The sequence below is a fragment of the Acomys russatus genome, chromosome 5 (genome assembly GCF_903995435.1).
Source record: "Acomys russatus chromosome 5, mAcoRus1.1, whole genome shotgun sequence".
NCBI classification, from domain to species: domain Eukaryota; kingdom Metazoa; phylum Chordata; class Mammalia; order Rodentia; family Muridae; genus Acomys; species Acomys russatus.
Genome location: NC_067141.1, coordinates 28,316,596 through 28,344,032, shown reverse-complemented (window position 1 = coordinate 28,344,032; position 27,437 = coordinate 28,316,596). Strand labels below are relative to the sequence as shown.

General features: G+C 51.0%; 1 protein-coding gene across 1 annotated transcript in view; it reads left to right on the top strand.

Moving 5' to 3' along the window:
* Positions 1–787: 787 nt before the first annotated feature.
* Positions 788–27,437, top strand: part of Capn1 (calpain 1) — a 29,568-nt gene continuing 2,918 nt past the window's right edge. The window contains 19 exon segments of the mRNA XM_051145940.1: positions 788–873; positions 2,811–3,148; positions 3,443–3,561; positions 5,443–5,541; positions 5,543–5,577; positions 5,698–5,866; positions 8,136–8,219; positions 8,551–8,636; positions 9,975–10,049; positions 10,136–10,296; positions 19,769–19,944; positions 21,294–21,305; positions 23,280–23,488; positions 23,567–23,606; positions 24,099–24,164; positions 24,257–24,314; positions 26,228–26,292; positions 26,852–26,920; positions 27,232–27,310. Of these exon segments, the coding sequence (XP_051001897.1) occupies positions 863–873; positions 2,811–3,148; positions 3,443–3,561; positions 5,443–5,541; positions 5,543–5,577; positions 5,698–5,866; positions 8,136–8,219; positions 8,551–8,636; positions 9,975–10,049; positions 10,136–10,296; positions 19,769–19,944; positions 21,294–21,305; positions 23,280–23,488; positions 23,567–23,606; positions 24,099–24,164; positions 24,257–24,314; positions 26,228–26,292; positions 26,852–26,920; positions 27,232–27,310 (1,951 nt within the window). The 5' untranslated portion in view covers positions 788–862.

Here is a 27,437-nt window from a genome sequence, read left to right as displayed (position 1 = left end):
TTCAGCCTTCTTTGCTAGTTCAACTCTGAGCGGCCTCCAATAGAATGAGATCTAAGCATACAGGGCTTAATGTAAATTCTGTAATGACAACAGTTGAGAGGTAGTTGAGGCAGGGGCGTTGGGAGCTGAAAGTCAGCCTCAGCTACACATAGAGTTCAAAGACAGCCTTGGCTACACGAAACCTTGTGTCGGGCGGGGCGGCGTGGGGGAGAGTTGAAGAGATGGCTCAGCAGTTCACAAGAGCACGTACTGCAGGGCACACCTTTAATCCCAGCACTTGGGGAGGTTGAGGCAGTCAGATCTCTGTGCATTCAAGGACAGCCTGGTCTATAAAGGGAATCCTGGACAGCCAGGACTACAAGAGGAACCCTTTCTTGGAAAACCAAACAATAACAACAACAAAAGCACTTACTACTCTTAAACCCTCTTTCTTTTTTTTTGTTTTAAGATTTATTTTATTTATTATGTATACAAATCTCATTATAGATTGCTTGTTAAGTACATACAGCTGGAGGGTCTGAAACCTTCGTTTGCCCTCTTGTGGCTACTTGCATGAATGTGCACACATACATAAAATAAAATAAACATTCAATAAATAAAATAAAAATCTCGACCCCTGGATCTGCCCAGGCCTGCCCCCTCTTCTTCCCCCACCCCACCTCCGTTAAGCAACACCTGGTGCACCTCTGTTCCCACTTGCCAAGGCTTTTTCCAGGGCACCACCCTACCCCCTGGGCATGCGTATCTCACTACCCTGCGACCTATCAGAGCCTCTATAGACACCTGGGTTAGATCAGGCTTCAGTCAGGAACCATGAAGGCAGAGGCCGTGAGTCTTCACCACCATAGGGCAGTAGAACACCATGCCTAGGAGGTGAGTGCCCATCTAGGGGAAGTCAAATGCAGTCAGCGCTTAACTTTTGTAGTGTCAAAGCTCCTAGAATCCCAGGAAAGGTATGCACCGCCTATTCAATGGGTGTTTGTCCTTACATCTTAAGTAGCATGCATGGACCATGTGACCGCATGGACCATGTGACTACCATACTTGTGAAGAGCCCTGAGCCTGGAGTCCACCCCAATCCGTTTTCATCCTTGGGTCTCCAACCTCTTTCAGTGTGCTAGGTGGAATCTGCGGTCCCCGGTAAACCTGCCCTGGTGCTCTGGGGGCCTCTGCTGCCCTCTCCTGGGGCAGGCAACCCCCACAAGGGCGCTCCTCCTAAGAACTTGGGAGAGAAGGCCAGAAGGCTCATGTCCCTCCGCTTCTGGTTTCAAGAAAGCTCAGAACGCTACACAACGATTGGCTGAAGCCATTTTTCCTCTTCTTCCGCTGCATAGTTGGGGAAATCAAGGCCCGGGTTTACCTAAGGCCATGCAGGGAATGCTCGAAGACCGCTAGGGCGCAGTGCTAGCTCTGCAGGCCTGCGCCCTAAGGTGCGGGGGTGGGGAGCTGGCTCAGCCCTGCAGCAGGGCTGCAGCAGGGACAGGCCCGGGTGGGGCTGCCGTTTGCTTAGTCCGGCAGAAGTCCGCTCGCACCCAGCCAGGGGCGGCTCCAACCAGCAGTTGTGGGCGCTGGAGGTAATCTCTGCTTCACGGCCGAGCGCCAGACAAGCTGGAGGACAGCTGCGTCCGTGCGCTGGGGCGCAGGAGGCGGGCCGGGGGGCTGTGGGGGCGGCACGACCTAGCGGGGTTTGTTCCCAGTACCTTCCTCGGAGGGCGACATAGGGTGTGGCCGGCAGCCGTGCAACTCGAGCTAGGGCCTCAGTTAAAAATACCCCTTGCCCTACCCTCTGCCTGGCCGGCAGAACCCTTCTGTCCCAGCCCGACCCTTCTCAACCAGACAAGCGCCCGGCCCTTAGCAATTTGTCCTCTCTTAGAACCTGCGGAGGGAGGGACTGAAAGGCACCCTGAGTAAGAGATAGTGGGGGGTGGGGGTGGGAAGCTATTGGGAAGTTGTGGGGGAGATAAGAGAGAGCCTAGAAGGAGCTGAGCCTCAGGAGTAGGTGGAGGACCACGGAGGGAGGGATCAGGGCTGTGGGGCGGTGGAGGGCGGGGTGGAGCTCTCTTCCTGGTTGGGCCCTGCCCTGAGCTGCCACCAAGGAAGCAAGCAGCGGGGACCGCAGCAATCTCCCAGACTCCCCTCCCCCAGGTAAGGAATTGGGTGCCCAGAGTAGGATTGGCTGACCTAAGCCACTGCTTCTGGGGCTAAGGGGGCTGCCGCTGATCGGACAGTGTCCTCTATGTGTCTGCGTGAGGGATAGGGGTCAGGAAGCCGCTCACCCTGTCACCAGGATCTGGGCCAGTGTCCAGTGCTCTGATGTTCAGCCTGTCTCAAGAGCCTGCGGAAGGGCATCAATGCCTGGACTTTTCAGCTCCCAGACTGAGGAAAGGGGAAGTGAGCTAGATGCTTGACAACTTTGTGTGTGTGTGTGTGTGTGTGTGTGTGTGTGTGTGTGTGTGAGGGTTACAGGCAGGCACACAGAGTCAGAGATCTTACCTAGAATACCTCTGTTCTCCTACCGTGGCCGGCCTCCACCCTATACCACCTGCCTGGATGGATGACACAGAACTGTCAACCCTCCACAATGGGATTAGGGGAAAGGAGAGGCGATGGCCAGGGTACCTAGAAACTTCACACACCTTTTCCCAGATTCTGGGAGCCTAACGAGGTGGCTGAGAGTCCCTAGACTCCTCCATCAATGCGCCAGCGGACCATGTCTGGGGAGAAATGAGTCCAGGAGAGCTCATCCAGGCCTGAGTTGTGGTCTGTTCCTGGAAAGGCCTGTATTTCTAGCAGGCCCATGTGTCCCCCAGGATGTCAGAGACGCTCATCACACCTGTGTATTGCACTGGGGTGTCAGCGCAAGTGCAGAAACAACGGGACAAGGAGCTGGGCCTGGGCCGCCACGAACATGCCATCAAGTACCTGGGCCAGGATTATGAGAATCTGCGCGCAAGATGCCTGCAGAGTGGGGTCCTCTTCCAAGATGAGGCCTTCCCCCCAGTTTCTCACAGCCTGGGCTTCAAGGAACTGGGTCCCCACTCCTCTAAAACCTACGGCATCAAATGGAAGCGTCCTACGGAGTTGCTGTCAAACCCCCAGTTCATCGTGGACGGGGCCACCCGAACAGACATCTGCCAGGGAGCACTGGGTAGGCCCCCAGGGGGTGGGGTTCTGGGTGTGTTTTTTTCCCATTGTGGTTCCCCATTCCCGTTCCATTGGGCACTGCTCCAACTCCTCCCTCCTGCAGGCCCAGACAGGCTTTGGCTATCAGCACAGGTGCTGGTTTGCCCAGATTCCTGGGTCTTTTCTATAAGCTGAGGGGAGATGATAGGTACCCGACCCAGGGAATCCCAGGTTGTCCCCAGCACCTCCCCTCCCCAGCAACTCCCTTCCCTGAGCAGATCCATAGAGCAGGCGCCTGATGAGGTCTTTTCTATCCCAGGGGACTGTTGGCTCCTGGCCGCCATTGCCTCCCTCACCCTCAACGAGACTATTCTGCACAGAGTGGTTCCCTTCGGCCAAAGCTTCCAGAATGGCTACGCCGGCATCTTTCATTTCCAGGTGAAGGTCCTTGTACGCTCTTGGGGCAGAGGCATGGCTGTCATTAGAGAGATGTGAAAGGCGGGATGGCCAGGGCCACACCCTGTGGGGGCAGCCCTCCCTTTGGAAGGTATTTGACCTCTCTGTGCCATCTCTGGTCAGTCATGTGTAAATGGCTGGGCAGGTATTTCAGCTTGCAGTTTTCTTAGACAAGGTTGTGCTCGGCAGAGGAGGCGTGGAAGGAGAAAGCCTTCCGTGCTTTGGCTGGCGACAGCAGCCTTTACTTCACCCAAGCCTCAGTTTCCCCAGCTGAAGATGGAGCGAGTGTCCTGCCAACTTTATATGTCAGTTCCCCCTTCCCCCAACTTCCCTGCTTTGGCGAGCTCTAGCAGAGTCTAGGAGAAAAGACTGACTCGGGACTGAAACCACCGTTTCTTGATGTTTCTCACATGACCCACTTTTCAAATCATATTTGCGAATTCTCCAGGGGGCTGGTGTTGAGAGAGGCACATCCCAAAAGTCTTGGTTGAGGCCTTCCTGCTATGTTGGTCTAGGCCGTGCCTGGAGGAGTCCCTGTGTTCCTTCCTTCTGCCTAATTAGTCCCCTACGTCACTCTGCCCTAACCGAGAAGTGGCTGGTATTACTCTATGCCCAGCGCCCTCCACCTGCCTAGCTCTACTCAGGGAACGTAGACTCGGCACCCTTTCCCCGCCCCCTTTCCTCAAGTCTCCAACCCACTCCTCTACAGCTTCTGATTGGTCCATTTCAGTACTTCCTCCCAAATCCTTAATGGGCCTCTTCTTACTTCATTATTCTGGGCTTCCCAGTGTGACAATTTTGGGCACGCCTTGGGCACCCTGGGCCTGCACCCCGCCCCTGCTTCTAGTGGCTTCTTTGGCACTGCTGGGGCAAATCCAATAATTTCGGGAACCAGCCCCGTTCATTTGTAGTCGAGGGTCTGGGCGCAACATTTTCATTTCACATCTCCCACTTACTCCGGTACTCAAGCTTAAACTAGAGAGACTAGCAGAAGTGGACAGACTTCAGGGCTGCTTGATGAAGAGCACAGGCTGGAGGCCTTGGTGCCCTCATCCTGGCCCGTATCTGAAGGGGAGCCTTGTCCCGTTTCAGTCTTGAGTTATAGGTGTCACCTGCATTATCTTAGATTCCTGTTGGTATGCTAAGGTGTTGTTGCTCCCTTTTCCTGGGTATGGAAACCGAGGCTCCGACCTAAAGCAATGTAAATATCAATCAATAGTTAGGCTATTTGTTTAGGGAACAATGTCCAGGAAACAAGTCTGTAATTGTTCATCTAAATGTTTTAATTACATTGCTTTATAATTTTTGCAGGTGTCTGCATGTGGGTGCGAGCGTACGTGCATGCATGCGTGTATGTGTGTGTACACGCGTGCACGAGTGTGTGCGCGCACATGAGCATTGATGAGGATTAACTGTGTGTCTCTGTGTGTGTGAAGGACAGAGGAAAACTCTCAGGAGTCAGTTCTGTCATTCCACCACGTGGACCCTAGAACTGAGCTCAAGTTTCAGGCGTGGTAGCCAACACCTTTATCATCCATATGGTCCAGATGTGGTTTTGTGGAATTGTGGTTTGGTTTGGTTTTTTTGAGACGTGGTCTTACTATGTAGCTGGTCTGGAACTCACGGTGTAGATCAGGTTGTCCTTGAACTGACAGACATCATCTCCTGATCTCTGAGATTAACAGTGTTTACAGTTGTGGTGCCCGGGTCTGAGGAGCGAACTGACTGACTGTACACCCCAGTAGACATGTGTCTATGAATGTATGTTACCCATGTACTGTGCATGTTGGTCTAGACTCATGCATTTGGAGCTGAGGCCTGGGGGACCCCAGAGCAGGCGCTCACTTTGCCCCTCCTCCCCAGCTGTGGCAGTTTGGGGAGTGGATAGATGTGGTTGTCGATGACTTGCTGCCCACCAAGGACGGGAAGCTGGTGTTCGTGCACTCTGCCCAGGGCAACGAGTTTCTGGAGCGCTCTGCTTGAGAAGGCCTATGCCAAGTGAGTAGGAACCCCAGGGCATGTGTTCAGCCTCTGGGAGGTGGGGGGTCAGAGGGGTTGGTCCTGACCCTCTCACCTCATTCTGCTGGATGCTACTGACTGACCTGGAGCTGCCCACAGGGTGAACGGCAGCTACGAAGCCCTTTCGGGAGGCTGCACCTCAGAGGCCTTCGAGGACTTTACCGGTGGGGTCACTGAGTGGTACGATTTGCCCAAGGCACCCAGCGACCTCTTCCAAATCATTCAGAAGGCCCTGGAACGTGGCTCCTTGCTGGGCTGCTCCATTAATGTGAGTGATATCCCAGTGCCGTGGCTAGCCCTCATCTCATCCTCAGCCCAGGCTCTGCCTGAGACACGCCCCTCCTCACCTCATTGCCCATCACCTCCACCCTATTGTCCCCCACTTCTTCCTTCAAACCTCTGGCCCCGGACTTGCTCCCCAGCTTCCTCCTACTCCCTTCCCTCCTTGTGCTTTTCTGTTTGTTTTTACGATTTACTTATCTTTAAGTGCATTGATGTTTTGCCAATGTATGTCGGTGAGGGTGTCAAATCCCCTGGAGCTGGAGTTACAGACAGTTGTGAGCTGTCATGTGGGTCCTGGGAATTGAACCCAGGTCCTTTAGAAGAGCAGGCAGTGCTCTTAAATATTGAGCCATTTCTCCAGGCAGCACATATACTAAAATTGGGATGATTACTGAGATTAGCAAGGCTCCTTCTCATTATTACCTTGCCCTGTTCCAAGGCCGTCACAGTCCAGTGCTTCAGCCTTCTGATAGGATCTCTTTCCTACTCTCAGACTTCACCCTCTCCTAGCTCCTCCCTCTCCTAGCCCCTTCCTCTCCTAGCTCCTCCCTCTCCTAGCCCTTCCCGCTCCTAGCCCCTCCCTCGCCTAGCCCCTCCCTCTCCTAATTCCTCCCTCCCCTAGCTCCTCCCTCTCCTAGCTCTTTGCCTTCATCTGGCTGCCCCACACAGTACCCACAGCCACTTCCAGACCTCCCTGGTCCTGTCCTTCATAATCCCACACCAGCGTCAAGCAGTCTTCCAGGCCGTCCCTGCGAAGTGCTTGATTGAGCCAAATTAGGTTCCCAGCACCTGCATCAGATAACTCACAACCTGCCTGTGCCTCCCACGCCAGGGGAATCTTATGCCTCTGCCTGCTGAGCGCATCTGTACTCACATGCACATACCGACACACAGTCCTGGAGACTTAGTTAATTATTAGATGAACTTTTTTGTTTGTTTGTTTGGTTGGTTTTTTTGAGACAGGGTTTCTCTGTGTAGCCCTAGCTGTCCTAGACTCACTTTGTAGACCAGGCTGGCCTTAAGCTCAAGAGACCCGCCTGCCTCTAACTCCTTAATGCTCGGATTACATGTGTGTGCCACCACGCGCAGCTAAAATGAACTTTAAAATAACTTATATGAGCCAGGTGTAGTGGTGCACAACTTTAATACCAGCACTCGGGAGGCAGAGGCAGGTGGATCACTGTGAGTTCGAGGCCTGCCTGGTCTACAAAGTGAGTCCAGGACAGTCAAGGCTACACAGAGAAACTCTGTCTCAAAAAACCAAAATAAATAAATGAATAACTTATTTATTTATTTTTTAAAAGATTTATTTATTATTTATACAGTATTTGAGCCAACAGGCTAGAAGAGGGCACCAGATCTCACTATAGATGGTTGTGAGCCATCATGTGGTTGCTGGGAATTGAACTCAGGACCTTGGGAAGAACAGGCAGTGCTCTTAACCTCTGAGCCATCCCTCCAACCCCTATTTTTTGTTTTTTTAAAGATTTATTTATTACATATAGTGTTCTGCATGCGTGTACACCTGCACACCAGAAGAGGGCATCAGATCTCATTATAGATGGTTGTGAGCCATCATGTGTTTGCTGGGAATTGAACTCAGGACCTCTGGAAGAGCAGACAGTGCTCTTAACCACCGAGCCATCTCTCCAGCCCAACTTATTTATTTTTATTTTGTGAGCATTGATTGGTGTTTTACCTGTGCACATGCCTATGTAAGGGTGTTGGATCCCCTGGAACTGGAATTACAGACAGTCATAAGCTGCCCTGTGGGTGCTGGAAATTGAACCCTGGTCCTCTGGAAGAGCAGTCAATGTTCTTAACCACTGAACCAACTCTCCATCCCCCTAAAATAAACTTTTTGAAAAAGGGCTATATGACTTTGCAAGTTTAGCCCTACTATATCTGTCCTTTTCTCTCTCTTTCTCAGTGCCTGTCCTGTCCCTGAGCTCCTCTTGAGGGTGCGTGTGTGTTTGATTATAAGCATGTATATTTATACATTTGCAGTCTGGCCAGCCCTAGCCAGTAGCAGCGTAGTGACAGCATTGGTGGGATATCCAGGATCGGCCCAGCTCCCCAGGACGAGCAGCATTTGTGTGCAGCAGTGGAGTGGATGGGATAGGAGTCTCTGAAAGTTTCTCCCATCAGCTTTTGGGGGGTGTTGTATGTGCAAAGGTGACAGTCTGAGTCCCATGAATGCTCCAAGCAGGGGTGGCACCTCATCTTCTGACCTCAGTGCACGCTTCCTTCCTTAGATCTCCGATATCCGGGATTTGGAGGCTATCACCTTTAAGAACCTGGTGAGGGGCCATGCGTACTCTGTGACGGATGCCAAGCAGGTATTTCCTTGGATGGGGCCTACCCTGGGGGTGGTTCTTACTTCCATTGCCTCACTGACATCTGACCTGGACTGTAGGGGGGTGACTTCTGCTTTTGTGACCTCCTGGCGTAGCCATCCTGTGGTATGCGTTGGTGCCTGTGTCTAGTGTTTGTGGTTCACATTATCAGCTGCCTCACTAGGCTGTGAGATCCTGGGGGACTGGCTTTAGGGTACATTGACTATGTGACCTTGGTGGCTGCTGGGTACTAAATAGGGCAAGGTGGTAAAGGAAGGCGGAACTGGGAAGGAGTGTCAAAGGACATGGCACTGATGTGTGCTCTGGGGAACAGGTGAGTTACCAGGGCCAGCGGGTGAGCCTGATCCGAATGCGGAACCCCTGGGGTGAGGTGGAGTGGAAAGGACCCTGGAGTGACAGGTAAGCAGTGGGCCGGTGGGCAGGGAGGTTTGGGGAAGTCCGGAGATATCTCTGCCATTTCTGCCTGGGCTCCAGCAGGCTGAGCTGGCCTCGGGGTTGAGTTGAGGGGTCCCATCTTGGGTTTTTGCCATGACAGAGCCCACCCAGGCTGTGGGGACTCGGGCAGCCTGTGGATACACCTAAGGCATCTGACTTGACCCTGATAATAAGACACCGCCCCCCACCCGGCTGGATGTGGTGGTTTGTGCATGTAATTCCAGTGTTCATGAAGCTGAGGCAGGAGTTACAAATTTGGGGTCAGCCTGGGCTGCACAGTGAGTTCCAGCTCACCTACGCTACATAGTCTTAAAGGGGGTAAGAGTATGGTAGCACATACCTTTAGTCCCAGCGGGGATAGGCATTTGTGTGAGTTTGAGATCAACCTGGTCTATATACCCAGTTCCAGGTCAGCCAAGACTACATAGCAAGACCCTGTCTTCAAAGGAGGAATGAGAGAAGGGTGGTGGTGCCTGGAAAAATGGCTTGTACTGGTCTACAAAAAGACAGCCACATGTAACTACAGCTTCAGGGCAGCTAACATCCTCTTATGGCCTCCACAAGCACTGCACTTATGTGCACAAATACACACACATACAAATATATACACATAAGCCGGGCGTGGTGGCGCATGCCTTTAATCCCAGTACTTGTCAGGCAGAGGCAGGCAGATTGCTGTGAGTTTGAGGCCAGCTTGGTCTACAAAGTGAGTCTAGGTCAGCCAAGGTTACACAGAGAGACCCTGTCTCAAAAAAAAAAAAAAAAAAAAGAAAAGAAAAGAAAAAAGAAAAAGAAACAGAAACACACACACACCAATATAAACATACACAAATTTACATAATTTAAAAAGTAAAAATTGAGGCCGGGCATGGTGGCCCACGCCTTTAATCCCAGCACTTGGGAGACAGAGGCAGGTGGATCGCTGTGAGTTCGAGGCCAGCCTGGTCTACAAAGTAAGTCCAGGATGGCCAAGGCTACACAGAGAAACCCTGTCTCGAAAAACCAAAAAAAAAAAAAAAAAAAAAAAAGTAAAAATTGGCATGGCCTTTAATCCAAGCACTTAGGGGGCATAGACAGGTGACTCTCTGAATTTGAACCCAGCCAGGGCCACATAGTGAGACCCTGTCTCAAAAAGAAGAGGAGCCCTTGAGTAGGGATCCATAAGGCCTCAAGAGGGTGGTCCCAGAGAGAGCCTGTTGATCTGGGCTCTGGTTGGACAAGTCTGTCAGGTTGGACAGGACTCGGGGACAGAAGTTAGATAGGGTCCTGGTGTCCAGCACTGCCAGTACCTGCTTCCCGCAGCTCCTCGGAGTGGAACAGAGTGGACCCCTACGAACGAGAGCAGCTGAGGGTCAAGATGGAGGATGGGGAGTTCTGGTAAGCAACCCCTTTTCTCCATTTGCTCCCCTAAAACCCAGTCCGTGATGGAGGACTGTGGTTCACCTCTGCCCTTGGGCCCTCAGGATGTCATTTCGAGACTTCTTACGTGAGTTCACCAGACTGGAGATCTGCAACCTCACACCAGATGCCCTTAAGAGCCGGACACTCCGCAACTGGAATACCACATTTTACGAGGGCACCTGGCGCCGGGGGAGCACCGCTGGTGGCTGCAGGAACTACCCAGGTGACCTGAGGCCAGAGGCAAGCTGAGAGATAGGGCAGGGGTGTGAGCAGGGCTATCTGGTTAAATCTGTTCTGTCCCTTGGGAAACAGATAGTCATGCTTGGGTGTTCCTCAAATTGCCTTCGCGAATACATCCTTAAATGTCGTTAATGGTGCTAACGGGAGATGCTGGACTCCCTGGGGCCTGGATAAGACAACCTTGTTATCCAAACATCTGATGGCCACTTTTCCTCATTCCCAGTAACTCCTGACCCACTGACTTCTTTTTTTTTTTTTTTTTTTTTTTTTTTTTCCGAGACAGGGTTTCTCTGTGTAGCCTTGGCCATCCTGGACTCACTTTGTAGACCAGGCTGGTCTCGAACTCACAGCGATCCGCCTGCCTCTGCCTCCCGAGTGCTGGGATTAAAGGCGTGTGCCACCACGCCCGGCCTGACCCACTGACTTCTTGTCCTCTCACCTTTCCATCTCACAAATGGGTGACTGTCATGACTGTTGTGGCATGGCTTCTCTGTCTCCCTGACACCAGCCTTTTTCTCTACTCTAGGTCCACCCCGCTCTACTACAGAGCACTCTAGGGCCTTGACAGTCACTACCCACCTCAACCTGGGATACATCTGCCCCTGCCCAGGCCTGAGTCTCATGGAATTAACTGCTACTGCTGACTCTTGATTTTTTGCATTTTGCTCTTTATGTCTCCCTCACCTCTCTCCTAGTCTGTCTGTCCTGCTGTCTGCTGCTGTCCGCTGTCTGTCTGTCTCTGTCTCTCTCTCTCTCTCCTAGTCTCTCTCTTATTCTCATTTTTGTTTTGTTTTGTTTGAGTCAGGGTTTCAGGTAGCCCAAGCTAACCTTGGACTTGCTATGTAACCAAGGATGACTTTGAACTTCTGGGCCTCCTGCCTCCACCTCCAAAACACTGGGATTACAGGTGGACATTGCAACACCTGGCTTATGTGGGTCCCCTATGGTTGGGACCCAGTGCTATGAAAATGCTAGACAAGCTCTGCCAATTGAGCTCCAGCCCCCATCCCCAGTTATGATTCATCAGTTTAACTTTTGTTTGCTTGTTGAGACCGAGTTTCTCTGTGTAACAGCCCTGGCTGTTCTTGACTCACTTTGTAGACCAGGCCAGGCTGGCCTTGAACTCAAAAACGATTTGCCTGCCTCTGCTCCTGATTGCTGGGATTAAAGGCATGCACCAACACTTTCCAGGCCATTTAAATATTTCTTTAAATTATATTTATTTATTTTATGGGAGTATGTGTGTGCATGCACAGGCGAATTGTCCCCCCCCACACACACAGAGGGTTTTTCTGTGTGGCCTTGGCTGTCACCACACCGAGTTCATTGTTCCATCTTGACCTTGCAAACATCCAGTTCCTTGGCCTCTCCTTCTCTGCTCCTGTCACCCAGCACAGCCACAGTCCCCACACTGAGCCCCCCTTCCACTGACTCAGAACCACAAATTGTAGCTGGAGAGAAACCATACAGCCTAGGCTGCCTTCCTTGAAAATTCACAGCTACAAACCTCTAATAAGCATTTTGCATGGTCGGTCCCCAGCATTCCACTGGGAACTCTCCAGTGGCCTCCACCTCTCTCCAGTTCCTATCACCTAGCTACCTTGCATTTCATTGTGGCATTTCACTTCCTGTGGCAACTCATTCCTGCATTCCAGGGCTTGGGAGGTGGGCCCGGGAGGATCAGGAGTTCAAAGCCAGCTTTTGCTGTGTAGTGAGTCTAAGGCCAGCCTGGGCTGCATGAGGCCCTGTAGAAAAGAAAGAGAGAAGAGTGGAGGGGAAAGAGGCCTCATGACTTAGGACACCTGAGGTCCCCACCTCTGCGGCTGTGTGTGTGTGTACACCTGTGCTCGGGACAATGGCAGGAGTGTCCCACCTTCTGAGGAGCCCTGTTGTTCTCCTATCCTAGCCCCCTTCTTCTCAGGGAGTACTTTGCGCCTTCACCCTTCCTCTCATCCTTGTGTCCTTATGGAAAAATCCCATCTTAAAACATGTGACCCTCTCTTGACCTCCCACCTCCTGGCCCCTGCCTCCTCCCTCTCCCACTCAGGAATTACCACACTGCCCTTTCCTTCCTGGCGGCACTGACTTGGTCACCTACACCCCTGTGGTGGGCTCCTGCCTGCATCCTCTGCCTGTCCCCTGGAGATGCTCACCACTGTTGCTCTGAAACATTCTCCCTGCTTCAATTCTTCTCCAAACCTATGAGTACCAGTTTCCTGTCCCACAGCTGAGAGGCCTGCACTTCCCTCTCCCGGCCTAGCTAGGGCTGTTGTACAGTTCCTGTGTCTTTGTAGGTATTTCCGGTCCTGCTGGTTTAAACTTCTATTAATCTCTCATTGATGTAAGTGTTATGGTTTTATTTATTTATTTATTTATAGTTTTTTTTTTTGAGACAGGGCTTCTCTGTGTAGCATTGGTTGTCCTGGAACTCACTCTGTAAATCAGGCTGGCCTCCAACTCAGAGATCCACCTGCCTCTTCGTTGGAGTGCCGGGATTAAAGGTGTGCGCCACTGCCACCTGTCATTGTCGTGGTTTTATAAGAAGTTCTGTTTTTAGACAAGGTGAATTCCTTCTTCAGGAGTGTCTTTGCTATTTTTCTTTAGGATTTCTTTTTAATTTTGTTTGTTTTATTTTATGTACATGGGTATTTTGCCTGCATGTGTGCCTGTGTACTACATGGATGCCTGCTGCCCAGGAGGGTCGGAGGAGGGACTTACAGAAGTTTGTGAGCCAGCAAATGGATGTTGGGGATCTAACCCCAGTCCTTTGTAACTGCTGAGTCATTTGTCTAGTCTCTCAGCTTTGTGCCTCCCTCCCACCAGCAGGGAAACAAAATCCGGTAGCCCACGTTGTCCTAGGGTTCAAGGTTAACTAGAACTCAGTTTGCAGCTGAGGATGCCCTTCCCTTCTGACTCTCCTGCCTGTATCTTCTCTCGGCCTCTTTATCTTTTTCTTGTTATTTATTGTTTTTTTTTTTTTTTCTGTTTGTTTTGTTTTTGTTTTTCGAGACAGGGTTTCTATGTGTATTCTTAGCTGTCCTGGACTTGCTTTGTAGACCAGACTGGCTGCAAACTCACAGCGATCCACCTGCCTCTGCCTCCCGAGTGCTGGGATTAAAGGCGTGCACCACCACACCCGGTTTATTTTATTTTTTCTGAGACAGTGTTTTTGTGTGTGTGTGTGTGTGTGTGTGTGTGTGTGTGTGTGTGTGTGTGTGTGTGTTGCTTGCTGTCCTGGAACTAAATCTGTAGACAAAGCTGGCCTTGAACTCAGAAATGCACCTGCCTCTGCCTCCTGAGTGCTCGGATTAAAGGCGAGTGCCACTACTCCTGGCTCTTCTTTTGTCTTGCCTTTTGTTTTGCTTACAAATTTTATATTGAGTTACTAAATCCTTTTTTTCCTCCCTTAACAAAAGTTGGGGATCTAGCTGGGTGTGGTGGTGCATGCCTTTGATCCCAGCACTCGGGAGGCAGAGGCAGGTGGATCACTGTGAGTTCAAGGCCAACCTGGTCTACAAAGTGAGTCCAAGACAGCCAAAAACAAAAAACAGAAACAAAAAAACATCGCTGTAAGTATAACTCAGTGGCAAATTGTTTTCTGCTAGGTGCAAGGCCCGGGACTCCAGCCCTAGGGTAACCAAAAGTGAATAAATGAAATCTTTTATTTGATAAAGATTTCTGTTTGGTGCCTGTTGGGTGGTGGCTTAGGCTGTGGAAGGGTGAGTCAGGAGGACTTTTGTGAATTCATGGCCAGCCTGTTTCATAACTAAAATACAATGAGATCAAATTTTGAAATTGGTATTAGATCTATAAACCAATTTGGAGAAAATTGACATTTTTATAGTTTGAACCTTCTGATCTCAGAACATGGTATATATATATATATACATTCATATACACATATATAATGTGTGTGTATGTGCATCTGTGCGAACGCACTCCTATATATGCAGGTGCACATGTGTGTGCAGATGTTGGCACATGTATATGCAAGTGGAATTCAGAGGAAAACATTGGAGGTTCCTCCTCGGCCACTGTCCACCTCATTTTTGAGACAGGCTAGGCTGGCTGTCCAGAAAACTCAGAGATGTGCCTGCCTCCATCTCCTCTGCCCTAGGATTAGAAGTAGACAACGCCATACCTGGAGTTTTTTGTTTGTTTGTTAGTTTTTGTTGTTGTTTTGTTTTGTTTGAGACAGGGTTTCTCTGTATATCCTTGGCTGTCCTGGAACTCACTCTGTAGACCAGGCTGGCTTCGAACTCACAGAGATCCACCTGCCTCTGCCTCCCCAGTGCTGGGATTAAAGGTGTATATGTGACAGGTGCCCATTAACCCAGGGTTTGTTTTTTTTTTTTTTTGGTTTTTCGAGACAGGGTTTCTCTGTGTAGCCTTGACTGTCCTGGACTCACTTTGTAGTCCAGGCTGGCCTTGAACCTACAGTGATCCACCTGCCTCTGCCTCCCGAGTGCTAGGATTAAAGGCATGCGCCACCACGCCCGGCTAACCCAGGGTTTTTTAAATGTGGCTCCTGGGAATTAAATTCACGTCCTGTGCTTGCAGGGCAAGCACTTTGTGGACTGAGCTTTTCTCCCAACACTTTACTCTGTCCGTTAATGCCTTTTTAACAGAAAAATATAATTTGCAAAGGGTTTGCACATCTTTTGAGGCTTAGTGCTCCGTGTGCTACCCTCTACTGAAAGCACAGACTGACCGACTACCCTTTCCAAAACTTACCAGGAGCAGCTCAGAATTTATATATCTTTACATATTCGTATATGTATATAGTTAGAAATCTTTTTTTTTAAATGTGTATGAGTGTTTTGCCTGTGTCATGTCTGTGCACCACACGCAGGCCTGGTGTCTGTAGAGACCAGAAGAGAGCATTGGTTACCCTGGGTTACAGACAGTTGCGAGCCTCCTTGTGGTTGCTGGGACTTGAGCCCGGATTTTCTGAAAGAACGGTCATCATTCTTAGGTTTGGAGCCAGTTCCCCATCTGTACTGTGTGTGGTGGGGTGTGTGTGCACGCGCCATGGACCAACATGTCATATATCAGAGGACGATTTGCAGGAGTTTCTTTCTTCTGCCATGTTGGTTCCAGGGATCAAACAGGTTGTTGGGTTTGGTGGCAAGCCCCTTTACCCAGAGAGCCATCTTCCAGCCCCGTGTCTCCTTTAACAATCCCATCTCCCAGCCGGGCTTCGTGGCACACTCCTTTGATCCCAGCACCTGGGAAGCAGAAGCAGGAGGATTTCTGAGTTCGAGGCCAGCCTGGTCTACAGAGGAAGTTCCAGGATAGCCAGGGCTGCACAGAGAAACCCTTTCTGGAGAAACCAAATTAAACAAATAGATAAGTAAAATTTCATCTCAAATGATACTTATGGATACAATAACGAACAGTTTTCCTTTTAAGTGTCTTTTGTATCTAGACTCATCTCTTGCTAGGTTCTTTGTAGTTTACTAATTGGCAATCAAGTAATAATTCACTTCTTTCTTTTCTTTCTTTTTCTTTTTTCTTTTTTTCTTTTGGTGTGTGTGGGGGGATGGGGGCCAGGCTCTGAGACAGGTTTCTCTGTGTAACAAGCCCTAGCTGTCCTGGACTTACTTTGTAGACCGGGCTGGCCTGGAGACATGGACCTCACAGAGCTCTTGCCTGCCTCTGCCTCCCGGGTGCTGGGATTAGACGCTTGTGCCACACATGGCTCACTTGTTTCTTCTTACCTCATTCTTCAACTTTTGTTACTTTTTCTTGCCTACAGCACTGGCTGGAAGAGCAGAGCAAACAGGAGCCCCCACTGAGGGATTCCTGCTTCTGCTTGTCTTCTTGTTGCTTAATTTCATAATGTCTTCCTTACTTTTGAGGAGAGAGGCTCACACAGAAGATCAGAGGACAGCTTGTGGGGGCTGGGGTTCTTCTTCCCACCGTCTGGGACCTGGAGAGTGGACTCAGATCATTGTGCTTGAAGGCGTGTGTCTCCCCGGCCCAGTCATAAATAGTTGTTGTAGGTTTTATTATTGCAAACTTTTGAGGGGTGAGGAGTAAAGGGCATGTGTGTGGATCCTTTATTCTGTGGTGCTGGAGACTGAATCCAGGGGCGTGTACACACTAAGCAGTGATCTGCCACAGAGCCATATCCCACCTACCCATCCACTTTTGTTTGGTTTGGTGTTTGTTTGTTTGTTTGTTTTTTGGTTTTTCCAGACAGGGTTTCTCTGTGTAGCCTTGGCCATCCTGGACTCACTTTGTAGACCAGGCTGGCCTCGAACTCACAGTGATCCGCCTGCCTCTGCCTCCCCAGTACTGGGATTAAAGGCGTGTGCCACCACGCCTGGCTTTTGTTTTGTTTTGTTTTCGTTTTTCGAGACAGGGTTTCTCTGTGTAGCATTGACTGTCCTGGACTCATTTTGTAGTCCAGGCTGGCCTCGAACTCACAGTGATCCACCTGCCTCTGCCTCCAGAGTGCTGGGATTAAAGGCATGCACCACTATTCCCAGCTTTGATTTTGTTTTTCAAGACAAGGTTTCTCTCTGTAGCCTTGGCTGTCCTGGACTCACTCTGTAGACCAGGCGGGCCTTGAATTCACAGAGATCCACCTATCTCTGCCTCGAGAGTGCTGGGATTAAAGGCATGCACCACACACTTTTTTTAAAGACAGAATTCTGTGTCCTGGAACTCATGGTTGTCCATCCTTCCCCTCCCAAGGGCTGAGTTGTAGGTGCACCTCTGTGCATGATTTATAAGACTCTAGGGTCCAGGCGTGGTGGAGCACCTCTTTAATCCCAGCACTCAGGAGGCAGAGGCAGGTGGATCTTTTAGTTCCAGGCCAGCCTAGTCTACAGAGTGAGATCCAGGACAGCCAAGGCTACACAGAGAATCCCTGTCTTGAAAACCAAAAAAAAAAAAAAAAAAAAAAAGGTCTGGGGATGGGACCCAGCACTTTGTGCAGTGGGTGTTCTGGGAGGCGAACACTTTACCAGCTGAGCTACGTCCCCCACCCTGATGAAAGTTTTCTTTCGGTTTTATGTTTTGTGAATGTGTATGGGTACTTTGCCTGCATGAATATCTGTGTACTACATGTGTTTCTGGTGCCTGAGACCGCTAAGCCGGCTCTCCAGCCCTTTGCTTAGACTTCATACAGTCGTTTTCATGAGTGAGCTTTGCTTGGCCATTCTGTGCTCATACTGACCACACTGCTGTGGTGCTGTCTGTTCTGGTAGAGCAGCCTCGTTCCTCATGTTTTCTAGGACAGTTTACACAAGGACAGATGATTTGTTTGTAGAGTGTATGGCTGTTGGACCTGCTCTTCCCTTTTCAGGAAGATTAGTTTCTTTGATTCAGTCCTAGGGACAGTGCCTAGGGCCTCATGTGGATAGAGCAAGTGTGCCGTACTGAGATACATCCCTAGCACTCCCTGGCCTATTTGTTTATGTTTTTATTTTAGCATTTATTTATTATTTGATGTGTATGAGGGTTTTGTTTTGTTTTGTTTTTTGCTTTTTCGAGACAGGGTTTCACTGTGTAGCCTTGGCTGTCCTGGACTGACTTTGTAGACCAGGCTGGCCTCGAACTCACATTGATCCACCTGCCTCTGCCTCCCAAGTGCTAGAATTAAAGGCGTGTGCTGCCACACCCAGTGGTGTATGAGCTTTTCGCCTGCATGTATATATCTGTGCACCACATGCATGGCTGGTGCCCACCACAGAGACCAGAATCAGGCAACAGATCCCCTAGAACTGGAATTACAGACCATTATATGCTGCATGTGGAACCAGGTATGGTGGCGCATGCCTTTAATCCCAGCACTCGGGAGGCAGAGGTAGGCGCATTGCTGTGAGTTCCAGGCCAGCCTGGTCTACAAAGCGAGTCTAGGACAGCCAAGGCTACACAGAGGAACCCTGTCTTGCGGGGGAGCAAGCTGCATGTGGCTGTAAGAAGCTGAACCCAGGTCCTCTGGAAGAGCTGCCAGTGCTCATAACTGCTGGGCCAGCTCTCTCTCCAGCCCCACAGGTGATTTTATAATCATCTAGTTTGAGCACATGGAGGTCGGAGAACAACTTTTGGGAGTCAGTTTTTTTTCCTTTTACCATTTGGATCCTAGGACTCAAACTCAGGTCATCAGGCTTGGCAGCAACTACCTATACCCACTGACCTAGTTCACCAGCCTAACATGTTAATATTTATTTCAGTTCTGTTATTCCCCTTTTTCTTTGTTTCTTTTCTTTTTTCACACAGGGTCTTACTCTGTAGTCCAGGTTAGCCTGAAATTCGCAGCAACCCTCCCATCTAGTAAAGCTTTTCCCACTGTGGCTTTGAACATCTGAAGAGCATGCTTCATACATTTTGTTTTGTTTCATTGAGACACAGGGTCTCATGGAGCCCAGGTTAGCCTTGAGTGGGCTGTGTAGCTGAGGTTGGCCTTGGCCTCCTTATCTGCCCGGCTCTAAGAGCTGGGATTACAGGCTCAGGCCACCAGGCTTGGCCTTCCCTTTCTATTTTGTTGTAGCTGTTAGTTTTTCAAGACTCTGTGGCTCACACCTAGGGCCCCAGCCCAGTCCACCCGTGCTGTGGTTGATCTGCTAAATAATGCAAAGATTGGCTTGCCCTTCCCTTTATAAGGTGGTGTTTTCATTCTAAACAGTTGCTGCTTACTGTTGTCACATCCCCACAAGAGCTTGGGGTGTCTATAAAGTAATATTAAATTATCACATTATCAGACCTGTCATCTGGCCTCATGTGCTCTACTTAAAATATCTTTTAAAAAAGTTTTTGCTGGGCTAGAGAGATGGCTGAATGGTTAAGAAAGCACACAGTTCTTCCAGGAGACTTCCGGTTAGTTCCTCCTAACTTCACCTGTGCTTCACAACTGTCTATACCTCCAACTCCAGGGGTCCTCATGCCCTCTTCTGCCCTCTGTGGGAACTGCACCCACATGCACACACCCACCCACACATGCATACAACTTGAACAACAAAAACAAAATACATGTGTGTATGTGTGCCTGTGTGTGTGCGTGTGCATGTGTGTCCCCATGACCAGCCTTGATGACTGCCTGGTCAAAGGCACCAGATTCAAAGCCTCTTGTAAAGGCACTGAGAAAACCAGGCACTGGCTACTCCTTTGGGGGCTCAGCTCCCTGTCCCTATAGCAGGCAGGCCGACTGCAGCTTGCTTCTTTTTTTTTAGAACCAGTGCTCACTGGGTTCTAACAAATGTGCAGCTCCCACAGCTTACTTTTCTTTGTAGTCATTCTGATAATTCACCCACTCCCCTTCTGGAAGACAAGCCCTGCCAGGCCAAGAGATCACCCTGCTTATCTGCTTTCCTGTCTTCTGACACTCGGAGCATATACATCCACTGTATTGAATGGGGTTATGAATGAGTCCACAGTTCCTGAGAGGCTTGGGAAGCCGGCTGCCCTGCTTGCCTCTGATCCTTCTCTCTCCTCTCCTCCTGCAGCTACCTTCTGGGTAAACCCCCAGTTCAAGATCCGCTTGGAGGAAGTGGACGATGAAGATGACTATGAACGTCGCGAGTCAGGCTGCAGCTTCGTGCTGGCCCTCATGCAGAAGCACCGCCGCCGAGAGCGTCGCTTCGGTCGGGACATGGAGACCATTGGTTTCGCGGTGTACGAGGTTAGCCTGAGGGGAGGGCCCATCTCCGCCCACTGCAGCGAGCATCCACCAGGGTGGGGGAGGTAGGGGGGCGGGGCTTGGGGTGGGGCAACACGACTTCCTGAGAGCCTGAGAGTATCACAGCTGAGGCAGTAGTGAGGGAAAGAACTCCTCCTGGACGGAGGAAGGTTCTAGAATTCACCCTTCTCCTAGAATATGGGCTGCTACTCTGGGAAGAGGGAGGTGGGTTGATTGCTATTTATGCCACAGCTTCTGCGGTCAGCCTGTGGACTGTGGACTCAGCCTTGGAATGAAGTAGGGTATTCTGTGGAGCAAGGGTGTGAGCAGAGGCCTCACAGGTGGAGCAGGTGAGGAAGGCAGGCTACCCCAGGAGGGGCCTGCTAAGTTCCTCCCTTGCTCCTGCTTCTTTTTTAATTTTTTTATTTAATTTTTTTGGTTGTTTTTGGTTTGGTGTTTTTTTTTTTTTTTTTAAAGATTTATTTATTATATATACAATCCTCTGCCTGGTACACCTGCAGGCCAGAAGAGGGCACCAGATCTCATTACAGATGTTTGTGAGCCATGATGTGGTTGCTGGGAATTGAACTCAGGACCTCTGGAAGAGCAGACCATGCTCTTAACCATTGAGCCATCTCTCCAGCCCTTGGTGTTTGTTTTGTTTTGTTGTTTTGCTTTTTGGTTTTTGGAGACAAGCTTTCTCTGTGTAGCCTTGGCTGTCCTGGACTCGCATTGTAAGACCAGGCTGGCCTCGAGCTCACAGGGATCCACCTGCCTCTGCCTCCCGAGTGCTGGGATTAAAGACATGTGCCACCACCACCGCCTAGTTTGGTTTTTTGTTTTTGTTTTGTTGTTTCTTGTTTTTGGGGGGAGGGGTCTCTGTGTAGTCCTGGTTGTCCTGGAACTTGCTCTGTGGACCAGGCTGGCCTCAAACTCACAGAGATCTGCCTACCTCTGCCTCACAAGCATTAGGATTAAAGGCGGCATGCACCACCACCCAACTGCTTCTGCAGCTCAAGATAGAGATGTAAACTTCAAGTGCTCCCTTGCCAGGGTAGAGGGAACCCATGGCCTCGGCCTGTACCCAGGACCCCTGGCAGCAGATGAAATGGAGTCTATGATGTTCTCGGGCTTTATCATACTGTGACTAGCCACCCCAGAGGGAGGCCCAGGAAGTGAGAAGGACAGAAACTTCTGCCCTGTCCTTCCATTGGAAGAATAGGTCTGGGACATCACTGGCCCATCTCCTGTCCTCCGGGCTCCCACCCTAAGAACTCAGGACCTCTACGCAGTATGTTTGTCCTCTTGCCTGGGCAGACATGTATTCATTATTCTCTCTGTTTCTCTTACAGGTTCCTCGGGAGGTAGGTGTGGTTCTTTCTCTACTTAAGTGGTTCATCGCCTCTGACCTTATCAGCCTGCCAGGTCCCGGAGAGGAGCAGCATGGCAGAAGTCAGCCCTGCCACACATAAAGCCTCAGCAGACATGGCCTTATCACTGCCCAAAAAACACTTCCTTGGTTCTTGTTCATCAAGTAGGACAGTCATTGTCACCCTGAGGGCAGGAGCAGGTAGCAAAGATTGGATTTGAACCCCGGTCCTCAGATCCCCCACTCAGCAGGCACACAAGCCAGGCTCTCTCTGTCTTGCTGGTCACACTAAGGAAAAGTTAATGAGGTGGGGGCAGGTTAGGAGTGGGTGTCACAGGGGCTGAGTGGTCTTCACTCTCTAAGCCCTGCCAGGGTTTGTACTGAGACATGACATTTCCCAGCTGTGCATGGTGGTACATGCTCCTGATTCCAGGGCTTGGGAGGGAAAGGCAGAAGAATCAGGAATTCAAGATCACCCTTGGCTGTAAAGCGAGGTCAGGGCCAGCCTAGGTTACATGAGGAAGTAGAATAGCATTTCCTCTGGGGCCGTGAGGTCAGCAAAGTGTCACTGGTCAGGTTTCATGCTAAAGTGACACAGGGACCACTCCAGGGCACGGTAAGAGCAGTGCATGGCATCTTAGATTCATTTTTGAGTGTGGGAGACTGACCCTAGGACCTCTCACAGTCAGGGGAAGCACTGGACACTGGGCTACATGCCCCACCTGCATCACAGTTTATACATTTTTATTGTGTGTGTGTGTGTGTGCGCGCGTGTGCGCGCGCGCGCGCACGCGCGTACAGGAGAGTAGAGCGCACGTGCCACATCGTGAGTGCAGAGATGAGAGGATAACTTTGTGGCTTGGTTCTCTCCTTCCTCCTTCACATATCTTTCGGGGATGGAACTCAGGTCACCAGGCTTGAGCAGCAAGTCTGTTCGCTGGTTGAACCATCTCCCCATCTCCTGCATCACATGTTTTAGAGTTCCTTACCTGCAGCCAGGCTGGGCACTCATGTTTTCTTTTCCTTTGTTTCATTTATTTATTTTTTTAATTTTATTTTTCATTTTTTGGTTTTTCGAGACAGGGTCTCTCTGTGTAGCCTTGGCTGTCCTGGAGTCACTTTGTAGACCAGGCTGGCCTTGAATTCACAGTGATCCACCTGCCTCTGCCTCCCAGAGTGCTGGGATTAAAGGTGTGTGCCACTGTGCCAGCTTCATTTAATTTCTTTCTTTTTTGGGGGTGGGGGTGGGGGTTGGGGGGTATTTTTCCAAGCTAGGGTTTCTCTGTGTAGTCTTGGCTGTCCCAAACTCAGTTTGTAGACCAGGCTGGCCTCGAACTCACAGGGATCCGCCTGCCTCTGCCTCCCGGAGTACTGGGATTAAAGGTGTGCGCCACCACGTCTGGCTTATATGCTTATTTTTGATATAGGATTTTATGTAGCATAGGCTGGCCTTAAACTTACTGTGTAGCTGAGGGTGACTTTGAGTTCCTGATCCCCTTGCCTCTGCTTCCTGAATAATGGGATTACAGGCCTGTCTGATTAGCTGGGGGCCAAAATCAGGATCTGGGGCTGGTGGAATGTCTCATTAGACATATTAGTCCCTGAGCTGGATGAGCTGAGTTTGATCTCCAGCGCACACACGGTGAGAGGAGAGAGGACAGACTCCTACAGGTTTTCCTCTGACCTCCACTCACACCTCCATTAAGGCGTCCCCTCTGCCAATCACAAAAAATAAGTGAACTGTGCTGGGGAGGTACCACCTAGTACCACGGAGTTGCATTTCCAGCCCAGGCACTCACGTTGTGCAGATAAATGAACAGAAAAGGTAAGGGACTTCTCAGGGTCTCGCAGGCTGTGGCATGAGCTAGCAAGCCAGTCCTTGCAGCCCGGGCTCTCGGCCTGGACCAGCATCTCAGGGTAGACGGAGTGGCCACTGCAGCCCCCGTGCTCGCTTCTCTCCCCCTGCCAGATGGTGGGTCAGCCTGTGCACTTGAAGCGCGATTTCTTCCTGGCCAATGCCTCTCGGGCCACTTCGGAGACCTTCATCAACCTTCGGGAAGTCAGTAACCGCATCCGCCTGCCGCCGGGGGAGTACATAGTGGTACCCTCCACCTTCGAGCCCAACAAGGAGGGGGACTTTCTGCTGCGTTTCTTCTCAGAGAAGACTGCAGGGACCCTGTGAGTAGACTCCCTACTCTCTCCCACCTCCGCCATTTCCTCAGGCCCCTCTCACTGACCCTCTTCTCCCCTCTGCAGGGAACTAGATGACCAGATCCAGGCCGACCTCCCCGATGAGGTATGTGGTCCCTTCACCGCCCCTGGGTCTGCGATGGGAGGTGGCCTCCCGCTGGCAGGACAGGCTCCCTCACAGGAGCCCTCAAGAGCAACACTAGTTTCCTGTCTGCCTGAGGTGATGACAGGGTAGGCGGTTCCCGAGCTAGGCCTGTGTCTCTTGTCTCTTCCCGTCACCACCTCACCTGGGTCCTTCATGGTATCACCTTCTGAATGGGAAACACAGGTTCAGAGAGGCGGATAGATTTGCCTAAGTTCACATAGCAGGGGACCCTAACCCAGGCTTTTCAATACCTCACTGACTTGGAGCCATCATTTAAGTTACGGGACTCCTGGACAGAGGGCAGGTCCCATTTTACAGGCTGGAAGGGTGAGGTTCAGAGAGTTGAAGTGACCTGTAACTGTGAGTGTCCTACCCCACCTCCAGTGGCTGTCCCTAACAGGCAAGAGCTGGGGCCACAGCATCCCTGACCTGATCTCTCTGTTTTGAGTACAGAAAGTGCTGTCGGAAGAGGAGATAGATGAAAACTTCAAAACCCTGTTCAGTAAGCTGGCAGGGGAGGTAAGTCAGGGCTGGGCGGGAGTGGTAGGATGGGGAGCCCCCTATGTGAAATGGGGGGAACCTAACAGGTGCCATCCTTCCCTTTCCCACAGGACATGGAGATCAGCGTCAAGGAATTGCAGACCATCTTGAACAGGATCATTAGCAAACGTGAGCATCCTCACCCGTGCCCTGTGCCCAGCTCGCTCCGACCGATGCGCCCTTGCTCCCCTGTAGAACTGAACCCCTCACCTTGGTCCAAGTGGCTGGTGAGCCTTCCATCGCCTGGCCCCACTTCCCACCATCCCTGACCCAGACTCCTCACTAGCTCTGCCTCACTCCATCTTCTCCCTTGAGCTCTGTGGTGTCAGGAAGGACAGACAGCCCATAGCAGAGCTAGCCACAGGTGCTCAGTGCTGATGAAAAGGCAAGGTTGAACCTCCTGGCTGGGCCACATGTCTTGGGAAGTAGAATAAGACTGAATTCCAGGCCCTGGTTCAGGTAGACAAAGCCGCTCTCCTGGCTTTCCTTCCCTTCTGCCTTGGCTGCTGCGTGTAGGTATTAGACTGCGCTAGCCGCCTGTGGATGCTGGGCCTGACCTCTGATCCCTGCACATCTACCCTGCTGCCCACAGCCAGCACTGCTGGCTCCTCTTCTGCCTAACATCTTGTGTGTTTGTTCCTCCGTACTTTCTTCCTTTCCTTCTGGGCTGGTCGGAGGATGTGGGCCTGGCTTCTGAGACACGGAAGTGCTCTGCCGTTTCTCAGGATAACAGCATTCCACCTCATGCTCTGCTGGTCTCAGTACCCACAGGCAGGTCTGGAGTCTCCCTATCATCAAGCTCCTGCCATGACTGGGTTCTGAAAAACCTCAAGGTTGAGCTCCTGAGACTGGTCCATTCTCCTCCTCCTTCTTGGTTCTTTTTTTTTTTTTTTTTTAAGATTTATTTATTATTATGTATACAGTGTTCTGTCCACAGGCCAGAAGAGGGCATCAGATTACATTATAGATGGTTGTGAGCCACTATGTGGTTGCTGGGAATTGAACTCAGGACCTTCGGAAGAGCATCTCTCCAGCCCCTCTTTTTGGTTTTTTTAAGACAGGGTTTCTCTATGTAGCCTTGACTGTCCTGGACTCACTGTGTAAACCAGGCTGGCCTTGAACTCATAAAGATCGCCTGCCCCTGCCTCTGCCTCTGCCTCTGCCTCTGCTGGGATTAAAGGCGTGCATCACCACATTGGTTCTTTATCTCTGTCATCTCTCATGGGAGATGAGGTCATCAGGTGTGCCGCTCTGTCACTGTACCCTATGTCCTTGACACAGAGTCTCTCACTGAGCCTAGGACCAGGCTGGCAGCCAGCAAGCCTCAGCAATCTTCCTGCCTCTGCCCCCACCAGCACAGCAGTTACAGATTGTGTGAGTGGGTATGTGTGTAGAGTGTCTGTATAAGTGTGCGTATAAGTATGTACATGTGAGTGTGTGTGTATGTTTGTGTGTGAGAGAGACAGACAGACTGTTATGGGGATGTTGTAGATTTTTTGCTTGTTTTGTTTCCTGAGACAGGGTTTCTCTGTGTAGCCTTTGGCTGTCCTAGACTCACTTTGTAGACCAGGCTGGCCTGCCTCTGCCTCCTGAGTGCATGTTGTGGGCTTTAAATTTTTTATTATATTTTTTTTATCTTATGTGTATAAGTGTTTTGCCTGCATGCATGTAAAATGCACCACATGCATGAGTCACAGCCCTTGCATCTGGAGTTCTGAGTGGTTGTGAGCCACCGTGTGGGTGCTGAGAATTAAACCCATGTTCTCTGCAAGAGCAGCCAATGCCTCTAACTGCTAAGCTACCTTTCCAGCCATCCTCTTCTTTTTTTCTCCTTTTCTTTTCTTTTTTGGACAGGGTCTATATAGCTGAGGCTGGCCTCAAACTCCTGGTCCTCCTTCCCGTTGCCGTGGTTACAGGCATGTACCACCCTGCTTAGTTTACGCAGTGATGGAGATCAAACCCAGGGCTTCATGTATGCCAGGCAAGCGCTCTACCCTCGAGCGACATCCCCAGCTCTTAGAACCGTTTGCTGTCTGTTTCAGACAAAGACCTGCGCACCGACGGCTTCAGCCTAGAGTCATGCCGCAGCATGGTGAACCTCATGGATGTATCCTCGCAGCTGCTTTTGTCTCGTGTGCAGTTTGGGGTTGAGGAGGATGCTGCCCGCCTGTCCTAGGAGCAGCTGAGGAGCTTGGATAGAGTTGGGAGGGTGTGGGTGAGGTGAGGCCTCGTGTTCAAACACGATCCTGGATAGCTTCCAGTTGGCCAGGGAGGGAAACTGAGGCACAGGTGGGAAGTGGAGCAAGACCTTGGTCTGCAACTAGCCCCAAGGCGGGCACTACTTCTGCGCCTCTCCCCACCCCACGTCACTATATCCAACACAAGAATGCTGGCTGTGAGCTCCAGGTGACTGCTGTTGTGTTTCCCCTCTGCAGCTGGGCTCCCTTCTCCCAGCTCCCCCTTTTACACACCTACTCTAAGCTGTGCAGTTTCCTTCTTTTTTTTTTTTTTTCTTTTCTTCCCCTCGCCCCCGCCCCCGCCCCCAAGACAGTTTCTCTGTGTAGCTTTGGCTGTCCTGGACTCACTTTGTAGACCAGGCTGGCCTCGAACTCACAGAGATCCACCTGCCTCTACCTCCCTCGGTTTCCTTCTTAACATCTGCCAAGCGTGACGGCAACGGGAAGCTGGGCCTGGTGGAGTTCAACATCCTGTGGAACCGCATCCGAAATTACCTGGTGGGTGATGGGTGGGTCCCTGGCTGGGCTCTCCTGCCCCTCGGTGACCGCAGGGCTGAGGATGTCACTCAAGGGTAGAGTGCTTGCCTGGCATACATGAAGCCCTGGGTTTGATCTCCATCACTGCGTAAACTAAGCAGGGTGGTACATGCCTGTAACCAGGCCTTCCTCCACAACTTCCTTTCTGCATGTGGTGGGGGGGGAGGGCGCTTCCTGGCCATTCCCCCTCCTGCTCCACTCTCCCTGTGGGCAGGAGGCAGTCATGAGGAGCTGCTGAGTCACTCGGTTCTCGCCCTCTACCCTCCACACAGACCATCTTCCGGAAGTTTGACCTGGATAAGTCTGGCAGCATGAGTGCCTATGAGATGAGGATGGCCATCGAGGCTGCAGGTGAGGCCCAAGGCTGCTGACCCCACTGCTCCTGAGCCTCAGGCTGCCTCCCACACAGAGGACTGCCTGCCTGGCTGGCCCTTGGCCCTGGGGGACAGTGGCGAATGGCTAAAGGTGTTGTGGTTAC